Genomic DNA, 19,442 nt, shown 5'->3' with positions numbered 1-19,442 from the left:
TAAAGTCCATCAGAGCACTAGTGGCTCTACAAGATTGTAAATACCATGCTATGTATTCTCACAAACCCAATGTACCTTCTTGTATATGAATAAATAAAAAAAAATAACTAAATAAATAAATAAATATAAACAACTGGGCCTCTGCCCTTCACACCGAACTAAATGTAGCTCATTATTTGTATCTGTAACCCTTTCCACTACCGCAAACGCAGGGGTTACTCTCGCTTTTTTTAGGTCTCTGTGGCGTAGTGGTAAGATACTCGCCTGGCGTTTCGCAAGCGCCTTGCCTTGGGTTCGAATCCTGGCCGGGGAGTATTGACCGGGCGCCAATCCTTAACTGTAGCCTGTTCACCCAGCAGTGAATGGGTACCTGGTTGTTAAACGATTCGGCGGGGTCGTATTCCGGGGAAATTAGGGTTAAGGACCTGCCCGAAACGCTACGCGTACTAGTGGCTTTACAAGAATGTAGAATATCTGGAAAGATTTGGAGTTCAAGTGACTTGTTGAAGAGCAATGCAATAGCAGGGGCTAAAGATCTGGAGGGTTTTTTGTAAATTAAAGTTGGCATCTCCTCAAGGGCACTAGACTTGGTTTTAAGGGAAAGGATTATCTCATTAACATCAGTGGAATTTGCAGGCGTTAGGTACAGAGACTGTGGATAGTTACCTGTAAGATAGTTCTGAACATCAACACTGGAAGATGAAATATTATTTGCAAGGGATGACCCAATGGAAGAGAGGAACCTATTGAACTCAATAGCAGTATCAGAGGCTGTAAGCTGACCATCGTTATTGGACAGGAGTATTCGTTTGTTATTTAAAATAAAATCTTCTTTGATCCCAATATTTGTGAAATTGTGCTCCATGTTTTCTTAATGTTGCCCTTTGTTTGGGTAAATTTATCTTCGTAGTATTTAGTTTTGGCTCTTCTAATTATTTTAGATCGTAATGACGAGTAATTCTTTGAAAATTCTTTGAAGACGATTCCTAACCTATACTTCTTCTCAAGGTCATGTTTTTTATTAATGGATTTAAGTATTCCCTTTGTAAGCCAAGGATTGTTTAGCCTTTTAGTTGTAACTTGTTTCGTTAGCATAGGACAGTGGGTGTTATAAAGGCTGAGAGTTTTTTGAAGAAAAGATTGCACTGCTAGGCGGACTCCCAGTTGACATTAGTAGCAGCAGCTATAAAATTGCCTATAGCAGTTTCATTGTGCAGCCTATATCCCTTGTCTCTAGAGGTGGTTTGTTAATGTTAGTTAGGAGAAATGTGGGGTAATGGTCTGTAGTGCTATCGATGATTATCCTTGAAGTAAGTGGAGAGGTTATGTTGGTCCAGATGTGATCAAGAGCCGTGGCAGTACTATCAGTGATTCTAGTAGGTCTATTGATTAATGGTATGAGGAAGCAGGAATTCATACAGTTAAGGAAACTGGCAGCAGTAGGGTTTTCAGGCTCGCAGAGGTCAATATTAAAGTCCTCTGCGATAATTAGATAGTTTTTGTTCAGTCTGTTATCTAGTATTAGATTTCTAAGGTTAGAGTTGAATTCGAACACATCAGTGTTAGGAATTCTGTAGACTGCTCCCACAGTCAGGACAGACTCAGCACCCTTGACTCTGAAACTGGCGAAGATATACTCCCCACAGTAGTCTCTTGTTCTAATTACTTTTAAACATGTTAGTTCTTGGCGGTAGTAAAGAGCAGTACCACCACCTCTCTGAATTGGTTGACAGTTGTGAATTGCTGAGTAGTTTGGCATGTTAAAGAGTTGAGTAGTATCCTCTTTTAACGACGTTTCAGTAAGTATAATAAAAGAGAATTTGTTGTCAATAGTTTCAATCAAGGCACTAACATCATCGAAGTGTTTGCTTAGAGATCTTACATTCAAGTTAATTACAGAGATATTGTGATTATGTGTTAATACATTGTTTACATCATGTGCTATAAAATATCTGCAATTTTGATCATATCAAATCATTAGCTATCCTGATGATATAATGATACATACCATTGGGCATGCTAACACGCAAGGCAACATTTTAACTCAGTATTAGACTCATGTTTGGACCTAGGTTTAGTCATAGCAGAGACAACAAATATGTTAAATCGTCGTCCACCCAGGCAGGGAGGTGCTGTTCGCAAAATGCAACTGTATGATGGCTCTCAGCTTGACTACGTTCACACTGTATACGTAAACACACTGTTTATGTAATCAGTGCCAAAGTATTTGAATCTGTTTACTAAACAAATTCAAATACCTTGGCCTTGAGGCCCCACTGTATGGTTTTGTTGTAATCAGACCTAAGTGTTGTAATCAGGGTGGGAAATGTTGTAATCAGACCTAAAATAATGTTGTAATAATTGTTGTAAGTATAAATAGAGGCTCAGAAGTCTTGAGACTCTTTCATGATATCACTAAGGCTATGGTGCCAATGTCAGAATGGTTAAAATTGGGAAAACATGTGATGCTTGTACACCAATAGGGATATAAACCCATGGAGCTGCCTACCCGCAGAAGCCGTAAATGCCAAAACTGTTGAATTTTAAAATCCATCTAGAAAAAAATCATCATAACAAATGTGGGGACCTTTGACAAGCCGCCGGCTTCGTGTTCTCGTCGAGGCTACTAGAGTGTTAGTGGCTTTCAGGTAAATTCAGGTTTAAATGGTGGCTTATTTTCGCGGGAGAATATTGAATGTGGCGCCATCTGCTAGGCGGGAAGCTGTGGCTAGAGGTAAACACTAACACAGATCATGGATGTAGCCGAGTGTCTGGCACACCTCAATGTTTCAGACCAGCTTTTTAAGGATGTAAAGTTCTACGTAACCGGAAAGGTGCCTGAGGAGGTCAGTGATCATGTAGCTCCTGTAAAACTGCTTATTGCCTAGAGTGGAGGTAGACAGGATCCTGTCTGTTATCGTTGGATATGATCATCACTTTGCTCATAAACTGTAAGTTGAAGCTTGTTACCAATTGTCTGGTACAGGAAGCCTGTTAGGTTTGTCGAAGGCTTCCTAAGCCAGCTACGGATCTTACCCAGGCAGCAACTCAACAGTTGCCTAACTCCTAGGACCCTGTGTAAAGGCTCGACACCTGGCCACAAAACAGTAAAGACTTCACACAGGTGACGAGCGTGTTACACGTTGGTCTAGGCTACTAGTATTTTATGTTATTCTCAGAGCCGTCTTAACGCATGGTAAGATGGGCACTTGCCCGGGGCCCTACGAGCATAGGACATGTTCATTATACTGTAGAAGCAGAATGTTTAATTATTTAGGTCTTGTTCCCCCTCGCTGTCCGGCCCGTTGATGCCGTGAGGGGGCTTGGTGGGCGGCTGCCGGAGTGTGATGCTCCATGAGACAGTCTTCTATCCTTTTGTGGCCTTATGCTCCTGCTGCTGTCCTCACAAATTGTGCTGGACAAATTTTCCTTTAACTTGTTTTCGTTTTTCTCCCCCACCCTCTTCTTTCTAATACTGTATGTGCTAGTGGCTTTACAAGAATTTAATCACTCTTGTACAGTATCCCAAAAATCCCATACTGTACCATTTAAAGCTATGCATATAATTTTATAGAACAGTATATGTTTTATTGTATATTCTTCATAAATTATTGTGCTGCTTTTCAGGTGGTGAGGCTTCTCACAGATGGAGGAGCAAAAGAAGATGCTCACATCACAGATTACATGACCCACCTTATTGCAGGAGATGATCCAAATGAAAATGAAATTGGAGAAGTGAGAGACATATATGAGAAACCAGTTGTATCTTCAAGATGGGTTGTGCTATCAGCCAAGTGTGGTAAACAGTTACCGTATCCTTTATACCTGATGTTATTTTTGTTGTACCTTTGTACTGTTGGCCCTGTGTAGTATCTAGAGAACACTTTTGTATATCAGCCCAGAAATTTCAACATTAGTATTTTATATGATGCAAGGAAGGTTCATATTGTAATTTGACCGTATAGCCTAGACCTCTAAAGCCGTTAATATGCCAATTACAAGGCATTTTTCTTGGTTGTGTTCTACAAACTCTCACATGGGCTAGATAGGGTGGACAGTACCTGGGCTGGGTGCCACTTGAAGGTGGATAAGAATAGTTGTTAGGCTTGCATGTTTAGCACGCCAGAATTTGATTTGATTGCTTAGCACTTTCTAAAACTTTCTCAAGAGTTTTTAAATCCTTCCTCCCTTCCTCCCCCCAGTTGGCATTTTTTTCGTGTTTTTGACATTCAGCCTCTGTACTGGGGTTGGATAGCCGGCGTGAAGGGTCTGGGGCGCTCCATTTCCCCTCCTATAAAGGGAGGGGGAAAGCTGCGCAGACAGCGGCAAGGCAGTGATGGTGACATCATGCTTGTTTGCTTGTTTTTGGTTTGGGGAGTTCTGCTTGCTAGTTCGGCTTTCAGTTGCAATTTTTAACCAGCTGTAGTTTGCTCTGGGACGCCTACCTTTTTGGGTGCCTAACCCGGTAGATGACAGACATGGAATGCTTTCAACCACATGAGGTTTTTTTTAGGCTATTGCTCCTCGTGCCTCTCTGAGGGGACCAGGTTCTAGCTCGTGGTCCTCGGTTGGCTAGATTCCTATCGAATTGACTGATGTCATGGTCTAATACATACACATATTTCAGTCTGGTAAGCTCATTGCCTGAACTGAGGGGGGGGGGTGGTGTTCGATGCGGTCCTTGGCTTTTTGGCGCTGGTTGCTTCGGGTGACTCGTCTGGTGAGTTCTCGGGGCTTGGCTCTCCTGGCGGTTCACGTGCAGAGAGCGTCCAACGTCTTGGCCAAAGGCCTGTCTCATTTCGTTTCCCCTGTCCAAGGAATGGAGGGTCGACGCTGACTCCTTCCGTTGGCTCTGCCAGACGTTCGGGAACCCCGAGGTGGACCTTTTTGCGTCAGCATGGTCGCAGCACCTTCCCCAGTATGTGGCGCCCTTCCCTGATTGCGAGGCTGTCGGGGTCGATGCGTTTTGTCAGGACTGGTCGAGGTGGGGGTTCTGTTCCTCTTTTTCCCGGTTCAGCTGTTGCTCCAGGTCCTGACTCGCTTGGAGACTTATCAGGGAAGAGTAGTCCTCCTGGCCCCGTGGTGGCCGGCCCAGCCGTGGTTTCAGGCGCTGCTTGCCCGGTGTCCGAACCCCGGAGGTTTTCTCGCGGCTCCGCTTCTTCCAACAAATCAGACCAGAGCGTCACGTGGCTGACTCGGTCTTCTCGAATCTTCGCGTATGGTGTTTTTGACTTGAGTTCATCATCATCTCTATGGTGATCAGGTGGCTTCCTGTTAGTGTCCCACCTGCGGGCAAAATTTTCACCAGAATAAGGGTTTGTTTCGGGATGCTTACCTTTCTGGGTGCCTGACCCGGATGATGGCAGACATAGAATGCTTCCAACCACATGGGGGATTCTATAGGCCATTGCTCCCCATGCCTCTCTGAGGGGGCCAGGTTCTGGCTCGTGGTCCCCGGTAGGCCCACAGAACTCCATACACATGACTGATGCCAAAGTCTGACATTAGCATATCAGCCCAGTAAGCTCCGGGGAGCCTCCGGGTTCCACCCAGAAAATGGCGTTTCATTACATTCAACGCTGGTTTTATTCAGCTTGTTGTGTAGGCTTGACTTCATTGTTTTCCAGGCTGCATGTGCCCTAAGTCCCTTCCCTAGGTGCCTGTTAGTACTGCCTCTGCACTGACAGAGATAACTTCGCTGGTGTGTTCAAGAATTCACCCCTGAGAGGCTAGGGGTCTCCACCTTTTTGGTCCTCAGGGGCGAAGGAAGCAGATGTGAACCCTGTTCACCCACAAGACTTAACGAGATCTCTCATTTTTGGGTAAAATGAGAAAAAAATTAGCAAAATTCTCGCAGTAAAAATGAGAAATCTTATATTGGTGTCACTTTCCTGTCACAGCAAAATGCCTCCCAATATACTACACACATTGCTAACTCTAGCCACATCACTGCTATTATTTTCAGAATCCTGGTCACTAAATCCTTAATATGAATCAATTTCCACAAGTATATTTACTACAGGAACATGAGGTCCTATTTCATGATGGGTAGATGCACAGAACCATGGCTGTGTGTTGTGGATGTCTGCCCCTGTTCTGTGAACATCATAACCAGTGTTGCATTCACCGATTTCGGAATCTTGTCGTAGTTTTTAGCACATTCAAGAACGTTTATGGTCCTCTTTAAATAATCACAGTTGCTTATTTGTTTCATTATCAGGTGATGCTGTGGGCTCCAGCTGCATAGCAATGCTATGAGTTGCTGTTGCCTGCATTACTCATGATCCCTCTCTTCATACTGAGGCCCTCACACCCAGGAAGGGTGCCCATGATTTTGTTTCCAAGATTGCGTCTGTTTAAAGAGTTTGTCCTTTAAATAGTTTGTCCTGTTTGCCCTCAGAGGCTTGAGGAAGCAGATGTGAGCCCTGTGTACTCACGAGACTTAGATTTGATGTGGTACTTTAAAACTATCCTCACTGATTCATGCAGTGGGGGGTCAGAAATGGAGAGAAGTTTCCTATTTGACACACACATTTGAAGGGTTAAAACATCGCAAGGCTATTGATGCATATGGGCTAATCGCTCTCAAGTGATACGAGCAGTGTAAGGGTTAAGGAAATGATCAAGTGACTAGCTCAGAAATTAGCATTTGATCTCTCAATGTCTTATTTGTATTGTAAACAATTCCGAAACAGAGATATCCTTTTAGATTTCCCTCATGCTGTCAAATTGTATGTAATATTAATTAAAAATCTTTACCACTGTAAGGGAAATTTATTGTATTCTGCATTGCACAATAATTTATTATTGTGCAATGCAGTATTAATACAAGATAATGTATCCCATAATAATACCTCTACACACAGAAATCACAATAGCGTAATATATCAAATGAACAAATCCACAATTTTTTCTTTTTACCATGTTATGGCACAGTTAACTAAGGCGCAGCTGGGAACATCCCGTGCGTAGGTTCAAACCCTCATCACGGTCTTTGTGGATTTATTTAATAATACCTGTATTACATTTTCAGTAACTATCTGGATGTTTTATGTATAGAAATTATAATTCTACACTTACAATTATACAATATTTGTCTTGCTGGTATATTGCATGAAGTTGCAAGTTATAATGATTATTTTGAAATGGGTTAAACCATTCATGTTGCTTGCACACTAATTTATTAATGCTACTATTTTAAGTGGGAATGTTATATTAAAGAAAGGTTGGAAATAATTTTTGTTAATATATATTGTATTTAATAAAAAATTATAATATTTCCCATAACTATACAGTTCAGATGTGGAGGATTCTCTCCTGATACCACACAGTTATTCTCAGGTGTTACAGCATGCGTATCTCAGCTTGGCAGTGCCGACACCTTAGTGGTGTGGGCAATGATTACTTTTGCTGGAGGGCAGTGTAGTCTTGAATTAAATAACTCCTGCACCCATCTCATTGTTGGAAAACCTGAAGGGGTAAGAGTGTTAGCAAATTTTGAAAGCTTGTATGCTGTGTGATAATGCTGTACAAGTGTAATATTTCTAGATTTAGATTCGTTTTTAAATATTTTAATAGACTTGATTGGGGGGTAATTTAAATGTTATTAAATAATAAAATGCAATACAGGATTTGGCATGTGCCTGGCCATACATGATGTTATGGATAATCTTATATGATGTGTTGCATATGTTGACCTCATGTAATATTACTGACATTGTTTTGGTGGGTGATTGTGTTCTCTTCCCTGGGCATGATCTGTCTCTCCTCTTTCTGGGCTTTTTCAGTGTTGGTTTGAGGGAACTATTGAACATCTGGCCTCGGTGTTCCTTCTGTGTATTGGCGGTGGCCAGGAGTTTGTATCAAGTGCTACATGCACTTAGGGCTTCCTTCCCTAGGTGCCCTGTGTGTACACCCCTTGGGGTTCAGGGTTCCTTTCTCTGGGTCCTTCGGGTCCTCATTCCTATAGGGGTAGTGACTGCTTGGTTGCTATCTCATTCTTGGGGTCAGAACCCTGTGTAGCCGCGGGCCATTTGAATCGGGCCTGGCACCCTATGGCGTATATATATGCCATGGGCACCATGGGACATGTTACTCATGGCGTATATATACGCCATGCACAGTTTAAGGGTTAATCTGGTGCCTCACATTTTCGCGCGCCCTACTCGGGTCGTGGTGGCTCGCCTGTGTCTGTTAGGTGTTTGGGTTCTGGCCTGTCTGCGTGTCTGCTCGCCAGGGTTTTGGTTCTTTCCTAGCTCGCCGAGTTCGGTTACCTGGAGACCTTTCCCCAGGTAACTTTATCCCCTTTATTATTTCTCTTTGGGTAGTTAGCTCCAGGGAGCTGATGGAGGGTCCTCACAGAAAACATGCATTGAATGTAATGAAACTCCATTTTCTGGGTAGAGCCCCGGAGGCTCCCTGGCACCCTCCCTTATCCCATTCGACAGGTTTTGGATACGTTTTCAGCCTCGACACTGACGGTTCTGCTACTGGACCCCTCTCCCCCTCTGGGGGGGGGGCCCAAAGAGTGCCCCTCGTTGTGTTGGCATATTGCCTGTTAGCTTGTTTTTATTCAGGGGAGTTTCTAGCCTTTGGTTTTAGGTTGCAATATTTCTACCAGGAGGGGCCTTTTGGTCTGTTTTTAAGTGCCTAACTTTTTGGGTGCTCAACCCCCAGTCGATGACAGACATGAATACTTTTATACATTAAAGTTTCATAGGCCATTGCTCTCTTCTCCTCTCTGAAAGAACCATTTTCTGGCTAGTGGTTCCCGGTAGGCAGCATGACAACTCTATAAGACTGAAACCCAGTACTAATATTAGCTAATGTCAGTTCAATAGCTCCAGGGAGCCTTTGGGGCTCTACCCAGGAAATGATGTTTCATTACATTCAACACTGATTTTTTAAGCCAATTTAGATAATAGCCAATTTAGATAATGAAATTTGCTTCTCTTAAGATCTCTAAAATCTACAGAGTCAACCACAACAGGCGATTCCTATTCTTTTCATGGTGGACTCTGCAGATAGCCTGGGATGTGCTGGTCTTTTCCTCCTAGACCTCAGTATTGGTTGTGTGTTTGTGTAACTTTGTCCTGTTGTCTAGGTCCTTTGCTTCACAACAGTTGTGATTAAGCTTGAGCTCCCATCTTCCAAAAATTTCTTTCCACTACAGACAAAGCTGGCTTCATTTTCGTTTTTAATATCTATAATATTTCACAATATTTTCTCCATATTTTTTCTGAGGTAATGCTTTATTACCCAATGACAATTAAATTGGGAAATGACAATGGGTGAATGAAATTGTCATTTATGTATAATGTCCTATTTTCTTCTCAAAATCATTTTTACTTTTTCAGGCTAAATATAACTGTGCTTTAGAGAATGAAGATCACATAAACATTGTGACTCCCGATTGGGTACCTGATTGCCTTGTTGAACGGAGTAAAATTGATGAAATTGAATATCATCCACGCCTTCTCAAGCAACCAAGGTCACATTCAGGACAGACTTCCGAACCACATATTGTTAAGGAAAGAAAGGAAAGAAAGAAAAAAGAAAAAGATGTCGCTCAACAGAAGGCTGAAGAATTAAAAATTAAGGAAGAGCCCAAGAGCAAGGAACCTGAAAAAAAATTTTCCTTTGATGCTTTAGAGTTTAGTGATGAGGAAGAAGAAAATAGTAAGAGTGGCTCATTATTAGATCAGCTGAAGACCTCTCAGACATGGAAACAACCTATTACTAAACCATCTGTGATGACACGGGCCTCTGCTAGTTCCAGTGCATCAAGCTCTATCACTGTTGACAAGCCCAGGGCTCCTCCTACAGCACCTATCTCGGCAACAAATCCTCCACAAATTGTAACGTCTCGTTCAGTCACACCTCAACCAATCCAAGCCCCTAAAGGAATCATTCAGGGAGCATCACAAATATTACATCAAAGTGCTCAAAGTTTGCCTCAGGTTGGCAGTCAGGAAACATCTCAAATTGCTCATCCTGTATCAACATTAGGTACTCCTATAAGTACTAAATCAACAACTGCTACACAGAATACTCAACCTTTAGCTTCAGTTTCAAGCCAAAACCTTATTCAAAACACACACTCAGAGTCTACCATGCTTCGTAATTCATCTCATTTGCCAAATCAGCCACCATCATCATCAATCCCAACCACAGTTACAGAAGTTTCAGCAGTAATATCTGCTCAGGGTAAGTTAAATTTCTCATTTGCCAAAATCTCATTTGTTACCATAGATATTTTACATGAAATATAATAATAGCAAGTATATTATTCCTTTGCAATATTGTTGTGAATAGGGTCTCCAGCATGGATCACATTATGCTACATAGAATATATTGATTCTTAGTTTATAAATACAGCATGTTGTAGCTAAATAATCATAATATCAAGATCTTCACACATGCTGTACTTGAAATGAAATACTATATTGCTTGTGGTAATGTAATGTGTTAGGCAAGTATATACTGTAGTAATTTTGTAAAGTAGCTAACGAGACAATGATGATGGATTTCATTCCTGGACTTGCCACATAGCCTTACTCCTGATTTTCCAGAGCTCATATATTGTATCTAGACATCTTACCTGTGGTGTCCAATAGCTTCTTACTCACTAAACATTAATCAACATTTGGCCCATGGTGGATTGAGGAGTGCACAAGAGAAATTTGTTTGTTTAAAAGACAATCTAATAAAATATTGTATTCTCTTCATTTCTTGCAGTTAATAATTCTCGACCACAACAGCCCATCCCATCTCGTGTTACGCCTCCAATGGCTCCTCGTGTTATTCCTTCAAATATATCCAGAGCTACTCAGCCCAATGCCACCAGGGTTACACCTCCCAATAATTCTCGGACAACACCTCCTAATACAGCTCGATCAACTCCCCCAAACACATCTCGTGCAACGCCACCCATTGTTTCACGAGCAGCCACACCAATTTCATCCCGGGCAACTCCTCCTACACCTTCACGGGCAACTCCTCCAGCAAATTCTCGTGCAACACCTCCAATAACATCCAGGACAACTCCACCGATTCCTTCACGTGCTACACCTCCGGCAAGTGCGCGTGTAACACCTCCAGTTCCCTCTCGCACAACTCCTCCGAATGTTGTTGCACCAGGACCACGTATCCCTACAATGCCTCTCACTGTTAGCGGCCCTTCGGTTCGTGCTCCAGGAGCTGTATCACAAATTGCACCAGGCAGCATACCAGCACCTAATATGCCCAACACTGTTCCACAGCAAGTTCATACAGTAAGTTGATGGGCTTATTTTCCATTTCATGATTTGATTAAATTTTACCCATATGTGCTCTCTTGTATTTTATCACTTCATTAATTTCTCATTTCATTTATATGTTTTGCTATTTTCAGTATTAATGCAAATTTTCGTCCTCGCAGGTTGCCATTCCGGGAGCGGTTGTTCGTCTGCCACAGGGTGTGACACCCCATCAGCTACAAATGATGACACCCAGTGATCGACAAGCATTCCTTCAAAATCTTCATCAGAAACAGCTTCAGGAGCAGCAAGCTAGAGGAAAGCCAAGAGCAGGAAAACCACCTGGCCCACAAGTTAGTTTTGTTTTTAAAATATTAAATGATTACTATTTAAAAGAATCATCTGTAGTTTGTGACTAGCAGCAACATCATCATATGTAAGATAAGATTATACATAAATGGATGATGGTGTTTCACAGCGATTGAATAAACAATGTAATGAAAGTTAAGAAACCAGTGAGTACAAAAGTAGTGTTGATAGTGATTTTGGAATAGCAGATTATGAACAAACGAATCTTGGTGGCATGTGCGGTGTATACAAGGGTTTACCTGTTGTATACACCTTTGTTTCTTTTGTAATTGTCTTTATACATTGCCTTATTAATATATAATTTTTCCATCAAAATCTCTTTCTGGAGGAGCTCACGGTGGTTCCCTGAAGACGCTATCTTGTCACAGCCCCGCTCCTGTGCCAGATAAGTCCACTATGGGTTCACAATTGCCAGTGCTATTTTTGTTCTGAGTAGCTGAATCTAAAACAACAAACAGCTAACTTGTGCTCCCCTCCCCCCTACTGAGTCACATCAGCCATAGCAGTCTTATAAATAGCCTGCTGGGGAACAGAGCCAGAAACTATCCCTCTCATGGGTACAATTTGCAGGGGATTGTTATGCTCTCTTTCACTGGGAAAACATCCTGAAAGTAAGAGAAGCAATACGTACAATTGCAAAGGTCATAAAAAATGAAGGACTTGGTTGGGCGTTGTTTGAGACTCTCGGTCTGCATCGCCTTCTCTGCCTCTGGTGACCTTGACCCAGCTGTAGCACTGCTGTTTGTTGGCATTGAGTCGGATATGGGTGACTTGGTGGTTGCTCAAGCAGTTGGGCAGGAGCCTCAATGTTGCTGTCCTTGTGTTTTCCCTCGTCGACTCTAAAGTCGCCAACTAAAGAACCAACTCTTAAGAAACAACCAACCAACTCTAATGAAACAAGGACCAAAGCAAATCCCCTGGCCGAGACAATGGACCACAGGGAAAGAGTCCAAATGGAGCTGGAGAATGGAGCCCAGAAGAACCTGAACCCTCTGCAGCTCCGGGTACCTCTTTTTTTTTTTTTTGTTCTTGGAGCTTGGCTCTCTGCGATATTCGTGTTCAGGCAGTGTCCAACTTTCTTGTCGATGGCTTTTCCCGGTTTCTTCCCATTTCCATGGAGTGGACCGTGAATGCTGCTTCCTTCCTGTAATTTTGCAAGATGTTCGGGTGCCCTAACGTGGACCTCTTCATGTCGGCTTGGTCTTGGCATCTTCTCCTCTATGTGGTGCCATTTCCCGATTGAGAGGCCCTCATGGTGGATGCCTTTCAGCTGGACTGGTTGAGGTGAGGGTTCCTGTACCTCTCCTTTGCCCTGGTCCAGCTGGTGCTCAGGGTTCTGGTGTGGTTCGAGTCTTACAGAGGGAAAGTGATCCTTCTGGCTCCTTGGTTTCAGGCACTGGTTGCTCAGTGTCCAAACCCGACCGTTTTTCCATGGTTTCGCCAATCCCTCGGTCTGGTTCGATCTTTCACTCTGTGCATCTGGACTTTTTGATGTGCGTGTATCACTATCTTTATGGTAATCAGGTAACTGAATTGCTGGTGTCCCACCTACAGGTTTCCTCGAGACAGCAGTATGAGGTTTTTTTGGCTGGCTTATTGGGGCCTGTGCAAGTGTGACCCCCCAGATTCAAGATACAATTTGCTTTTTGCGGGAAGGAATTTGTGAAGGCTGGTCTCCAGTCGAGTACCCCACCCTTGAACAACAGAGAATGTGGGACTAACTATGCCACACAGTGTGTGGGCTTTGGTCTTTGGCAACATTCCTATGGGAAAATGTTTTAAATCTGTGTAAGAATGCACAGATTTTTATTTTAAATAAAGTAATTTATTTTGTTGACAGTAGTAATACAATAGTTTCAGATTTTATTTTCTGCCCCTCTATTACTACTATTTTGCATTTCACCATCTCCATTGTTATCAGTGTCACATTATTCTTATCAGGTACCATTTCATTTGCAGTATAAGCAAGGCGTACGATATGCTTCACCTACCATGCATGCTGCTACTACTCCGGGAACTCCACCCGCACCTGGCACACCAGTTTCAACGTGGCCAGGCCCAAGTCCAGGTGCCCCCGGTATTCGACCCACTATGACCACTGTTGGTCCTGGTACTGTTGCAGTAACATACCCAACTAGTCAGCTACGACCACAAGCTCCAGGAACTCCTGGCCCCTCACATGGAACTGCAGGGGATGTTGTACGGCCTAGTTGGCCTCCTCAAGGTCAGCAACAGTACCAAGGAGTTCAACCTGCTCCAGGTACCCGAGTGGTTGTTGGTCAAGCTGGTTGGCAGCCACAGCAGCAGCAACAGCAGCAAACAGGACTTAGACCACAAACTCCAGCTCCTCCTGGGCAGCAACCAGCACCACAAGGCTTACTACCACAGCATATGCAACAATTTCAGTTACAGATTCAACAGCTGTGTCAGCAATTTCCTCACTTAACACACCAGGAAGCATCACAGCTCATTCAACGTATTCCTTCACATTTTAGGCATATTCAGCAGCTAGATAATGCCCAGCGCAGTGATTATTTGGCTCAGCTAGATGCTAAAGAACGACAAGTTGTCACTTATTTTATATTGAGAAAACAACAACAGCAACTATTTCAGCGGCAACAACTTCTTCAGCAACAGCAGCAGCAGCAACAGCAGCAACAACAGCAACAGCAGCAGCAGCAACAGCAGCAGCAGCAGCAGCAGCAGCAGCATCAACATCAACAGCAAAAAGTGGGAACCCCACAGCAGTCACCTCATGCATGGCAGCAACAGCCCGTACAACAACCAATTCAACAACAGCCTGTGCAAGGAGCACAATACCCTCCAATGTCTCCACATGGAAGACCAATGCCTGGGCGCCCACTACCCCAAGGATATCCTGGATGTCAGCCAGCTGGAGTAGTATCTCCTGGTCAGGGGTCTCCTCATATGGTGGCAAGTGGTCAGCTGACTCCTCAACAGCAACTCACCCCACATGTCTCGCCGCTTGCATCTCCTCATGGCCACTCGCCCATCCAGCGTGTAGATGGACCTCTCATGGGCCATGCAGCAGCCATTCAAGGTTCTCCTGTTCCTCAGAACTTAGTCGGCCAGCAGAATTTGGTTAATCCCAAAACAAAGACAGCTCTTGCCATTCATCTTACTAATAGATTAGCTGGGGGAGTTCACCAAGGAGTAATACCACCAGGTCCTCAGGTTGCTCCGGGACCAATGGAGGTTCCTACACATGTTCAAAAACCTGCAATCCCTCAAGAAACTGTTCAAGGTATTTATTTATTTTAAGGTATTTATTATTTTAAGTTTTGAGCATAAAATAATATTTAATTTTATTGTTTAAAGTTTTTTGTCGCATTTAGTTCTAGTTTTATAATGATATACAGTGATTATTTAATTACAATTACTTTATGTTGCTCTGTAGCAACAAGATTATTGGCACCATATAACATTCTAACATAGGGTTAGGGTTATCATCTAGGATGACTAGCAGGAGTTAAATCTTGAGGAGATAGAGCTCTGTGGCCCTCAAGGCTCATCCTTAGGAATGCAAAACTCTTAATCTGTTTCTTATCCTTTGGCCAGATAGTTTATATTTTTGTTTATTTAAATCAAAAATACTGTATTGTAATAAATATATATTCATACTGTATTGTGAGTATGCATTTCACACATTTTTAGGTCCAGGAGGGGAACCAGTAATGCTTTATCAGCGCCGTGCATTGGGAAATATTACAGGCTCTGTGACTAATAATCTTGTACGGCCTCCTGTGCAAGGAGCTTCTGCTGGGGTTGTGACTGGTCATGGCTATCCTCGGCCAGCTGCACCCACTCATCCATCTGCACCAACACCAGTCATGGCTCCAGCTGCACCACATTACCCTCGACCACACCTGGTTGGTCATGACACCAATTTCATGTGTAAGTCAATATTTTTTTTTGTACTGTATCAATAATAATTTAGTAAAACATTATAGACAATGTAGTGTAAAGACTGCACACATCAAATTATGGAATCCATATGATATACAGTACTGTACTGCATTATGGATTTAATCGGCCCATAGTACATATAATGTTATATGTACAACAGCCCTTTGTATATACTGTACCGTTCTTTGAGCATTGCAATTATAAAACAGTGACTAATAAGAATTTGAGACTATCCAAAAAGGTAAAAATATGTATTTATTTATTTATTCATGTATTTATATACAGGTGTGTGTGTGTGTGTATGTATATGTATGTATGTATGTATGTATATATATATATATATATATATATATATATATATATATATATATATATATATATATATATATATATATATATATATATATATATATATATATATATATATATATATATATATATATATATATATATATATATATATATATATATATATATATATATATATATATATATATATATATATATATATATATATATATATATATATATATATATATATATATATATATATATATATATATATATATATATATATATATATATATATATATATATATATATATATATATATATATATATATATATATATACATACATACATACATACATACATACATACATACATACATACATACATACATACATACATACATACATACATACATACATACATACATACATACATACACACACACACACACACACACACACACACACACACACACACACAGTGGTACCTCGGAATGCGAGTGTCCCTGTATGCGAGTTTTTCGGAAGATGAGCAGGATTTACTCCAAAAATATGTCTCGGAAGGCGAGGGTTTCCTCGGGACGCGAGTTTGTTGATACGTGTACAGGCCGACTGGCGCGTGGTGGCATGGCGATCGCGCCTCAGTTTACCAGTGTCTCGTGTCCAGTGACTATCCCACCTGAATTCTTCACAAGGATTTACAGTTTTTTATCGGTTTTTTGGCCATTTGAGCATAAAAGTTGTCATTATATATCTTGCCATGGGTCTCAAGAAAGCCATTGGTAAGGTTCAACCTAAGAAAATAGCTGTGAGTAGAGGCAGTAGAGGATGTCCCTTCTTGATTAAGAAAATGTGTGAAGTATGGGAAGAACTGCAAAGTTTTGTTGAAAAAACTCACCCAGATAAAGCTGTAGCAGGCCGTTGCATTGACCTTTTAAATGATAATGTGATGTCTTACTACAGACAAGTGTTAAAATGTAGGGAAAAACAAGTGTCATTAGACAAATTCTTAGTAAAACAAGCAAGTCCTAGTGTTATGCAGGCAAAATGTGCCAGAGTGTGCATACCAGTGAAGTCCTCTCTGCCTGATGTGATAATGGAAGGGGACTTCCCTTCCAAACAGTAACTCCTCTCTTCCTCCCACCTCCTCACCATCTTCCATACGCCTACAGCATTCAACAGCAAGGTAAGTAATAACTTGAACATAGTTTTGTAGGTTTATTTAGATGAATTAGGTATAAAAATTTAGTTTGATGTGGGGTTTTTGGGGTAGTCAGGAACGGATTAATTCATTTCCCTTTATTTCTTATGGGAAAATTAGCTTCGGAATGCGAGTTTTTGGAATACGAGGCGTCTCCAGGAACCAATTAAACTCTTAAACTGAGGTATGCCTGTATATATATATATATATACAGAGATATATATATATATATATATACAGAGATATATATATATATATATATATATATATATATATATATATACATATATACAGTGTGTATATATGTATATATATATATACACACATATACACATATACATACATACATATACATACACATACATACACACATACAAGAAGTTACATTGGGTTTATGAGAGTACATAGCATGAAGTGTTTACATTCTTGTAAAGCCACTAGTATGCACAGCATTTTGGGCAGATTTTATTAAATACTATTATTATTATTATTATTAAATATTATTAATAAATATACTGAAATAGATAAAAATAGATAATAGATAGTCTCTGGGAATTCCCCTTCCGGGGTAGTAACGGGGGCATTTGAGCCTGTTCCTCCAGCCGTGTTGTAAGAGTCTGCCAGTGGGCTCTCTTCCTTAGTGTTTTCGCGGCTGCCCCAGTTTTCTGGTACGGCCGGGGCTTTGGGGGGACGGCTCGGCCCCGGGGCCTGTCGTGTAGGTTTCCGGGGCTGACTTTGGGGGCCTTGGCCCTGTAGGAGCCCGTGGGGATTTTTCTTCCCGTCTAGGCTTGTGGTTACGCGGAATGGGGTTTTTCCTCCCCACTCGCCGTACATGTTGTTGGGCGTCGGCCCCTCCCCGGACTCGGTTCCTTGGCCTTTGATTCGGTTGGTTCCGTCCTGTGGGACAGAACCGGGAGCATCGTTCCTTGGCTTCTTGCGCGTTCTTTCAGTCTTTGTCCTGTGGTGCTCTTATTTGTCTCGATCTGTTGCAGTTGCTTGTACCTCTTGGTTCGGGTACTGTTCTGGAGGCAACCCTTTCCGCCTTCTTCGATTTCCCTGGCTTACCCTGCGGGTGTGCTTTTCGGGGTCTTGCGATGTCTCGCGTCGGACCTGTCGTTTCTCCCTGCGGGCTAGCTTGCTTTGGGGAGTTTTTCTGTTCGGCAGACGTTCCATCTCCATGTGCCGCCTGGGTTTCGGTGGTCGCGCCCGAAATCTTCCCACGGCTCCACCTTTTCCTGGGCTCGGAGGGGCCTTGTCGGGGCTGCTTATGTTCTGCCTCGCGGTTTCGCCTCCGGTTGGTGGTCGGGTGGCTTCGTGGTAGATGTCCCACCTGCGTACTTCTTCTTGGCGGCAGTATGGGGTATTTTGGCCGTCCTTCCTTTTCCTTCTGTCCCTTCTTAGGTGGCTGCAGGTGTTAGCGTCGGCTTGGTTTTTCTGGTGAGGGTTGGGGGCCGTCGTCTTGCCACATACTGTCGCCGAAATCATTTCAAGATAGAAGATAACCTACAGTGCCCTGAAGTACTTCACAGAGACCAGTCTCAAGTATCGAGGTAAGGATGTTAAATTGTTGGAAGCAAACCCACAGACAAGACAAACTAAAATTATAATTAAGAACTATAATATTCATGTTGACGTGGAATTCCACTCACAAGATGAGTGGCGCTGCCCAATAAACTCGCCCCTCGGGGCAAAATTTATATTTCTTTTAAAACGAGTATGTGACTCGCTTAAGCCTAACGAAGGAAGGTGGCGTTGGTGGTGTTGCAAGAATTATATTGTTTTCTTATTGTTGTGGAGAGCTAGTTACAAATATTAATTAAATAACACTATAATAGTTGAACAGTACAGTATTTGGTTTGCTATTTATCCATTTAAATATTTACAATAAAATAAAATGGGATTTAACAGAACTTAAGGCGCATATCTTAGTCTTCGTACAGCGTGTCAACACCCACGTGTCGACACATGTGGAGGGGAGATGGGAAGGCTGGCGTGAGGTGGAGGGGGGGGGACCAGGCAGGAGATCACACGTGTCATTTGTCTCTGTTCCAGTCTCGCCAACTCACCCACCTGTTCACCCACTTCCCTGCCCACCCACCTGTTTACCCACATGCCTGCATGCCCACTTACCCAAAAGTATACCCAGAACTAAGTACTGTATGTTAGTTCACACGTGAACTACACACACACACACACACATGAACAATCCATGTGGTGTAGTGGTTAAAACCCTCGCCTAGCGTTTCACGAGCACTTCGTCCTGGGTTCGTATCCTGGCTGGGGAGGATTTACTGGGCGCCAATCCTTAAATGTAGCCTCTGTTTACCCAACAGTAAAATGGGTACCTGGTTGTTAAACGATTTGGTAGGGTCGTATTTCGATGAGCATAGGATTAAGGACTTGCCCGAAATGCTACG

General features: G+C 42.3%; 1 protein-coding gene across 2 annotated transcripts in view; it reads left to right on the top strand.

Annotated features, from left to right (window-relative positions):
* The first annotated feature begins 2,702 nt into the window (after window positions 1–2,702).
* The window catches only part of LOC123762576 (mediator of DNA damage checkpoint protein 1), a 42,347-nt gene continuing 25,607 nt past the window's right edge, over window positions 2,703–19,442 (top strand). Inside the window, exons 1-8 of one of the 2 annotated variants that reach the window (XM_045749145.2) lie at window positions 2,703–2,846; window positions 3,628–3,812; window positions 7,301–7,478; window positions 9,357–10,206; window positions 10,738–11,273; window positions 11,420–11,590; window positions 13,566–14,871; window positions 15,282–15,521. In XM_045749145.2, the coding sequence (XP_045605101.2) occupies window positions 2,754–2,846; window positions 3,628–3,812; window positions 7,301–7,478; window positions 9,357–10,206; window positions 10,738–11,273; window positions 11,420–11,590; window positions 13,566–14,871; window positions 15,282–15,521 (3,559 nt within the window). In that variant the 5' untranslated portion in view covers window positions 2,703–2,753. Of the gene's footprint in view, window positions 2,952–3,627; window positions 3,813–7,300; window positions 7,479–9,356; window positions 10,207–10,737; window positions 11,274–11,419; window positions 11,591–13,565; window positions 14,872–15,281; window positions 15,522–19,442 lie in introns of both variants that reach the window. The other variant, XM_045749146.2, reaches the window with a different exon arrangement.

The sequence above is a fragment of the Procambarus clarkii genome, chromosome 27, assembly GCF_040958095.1.
Source record: "Procambarus clarkii isolate CNS0578487 chromosome 27, FALCON_Pclarkii_2.0, whole genome shotgun sequence".
Lineage (NCBI taxonomy): Eukaryota > Metazoa > Arthropoda > Malacostraca > Decapoda > Cambaridae > Procambarus > Procambarus clarkii.
Note: the sequence above shows the minus strand (reverse complement) of the source record. Positions and strands in the feature narration are given on the sequence as shown.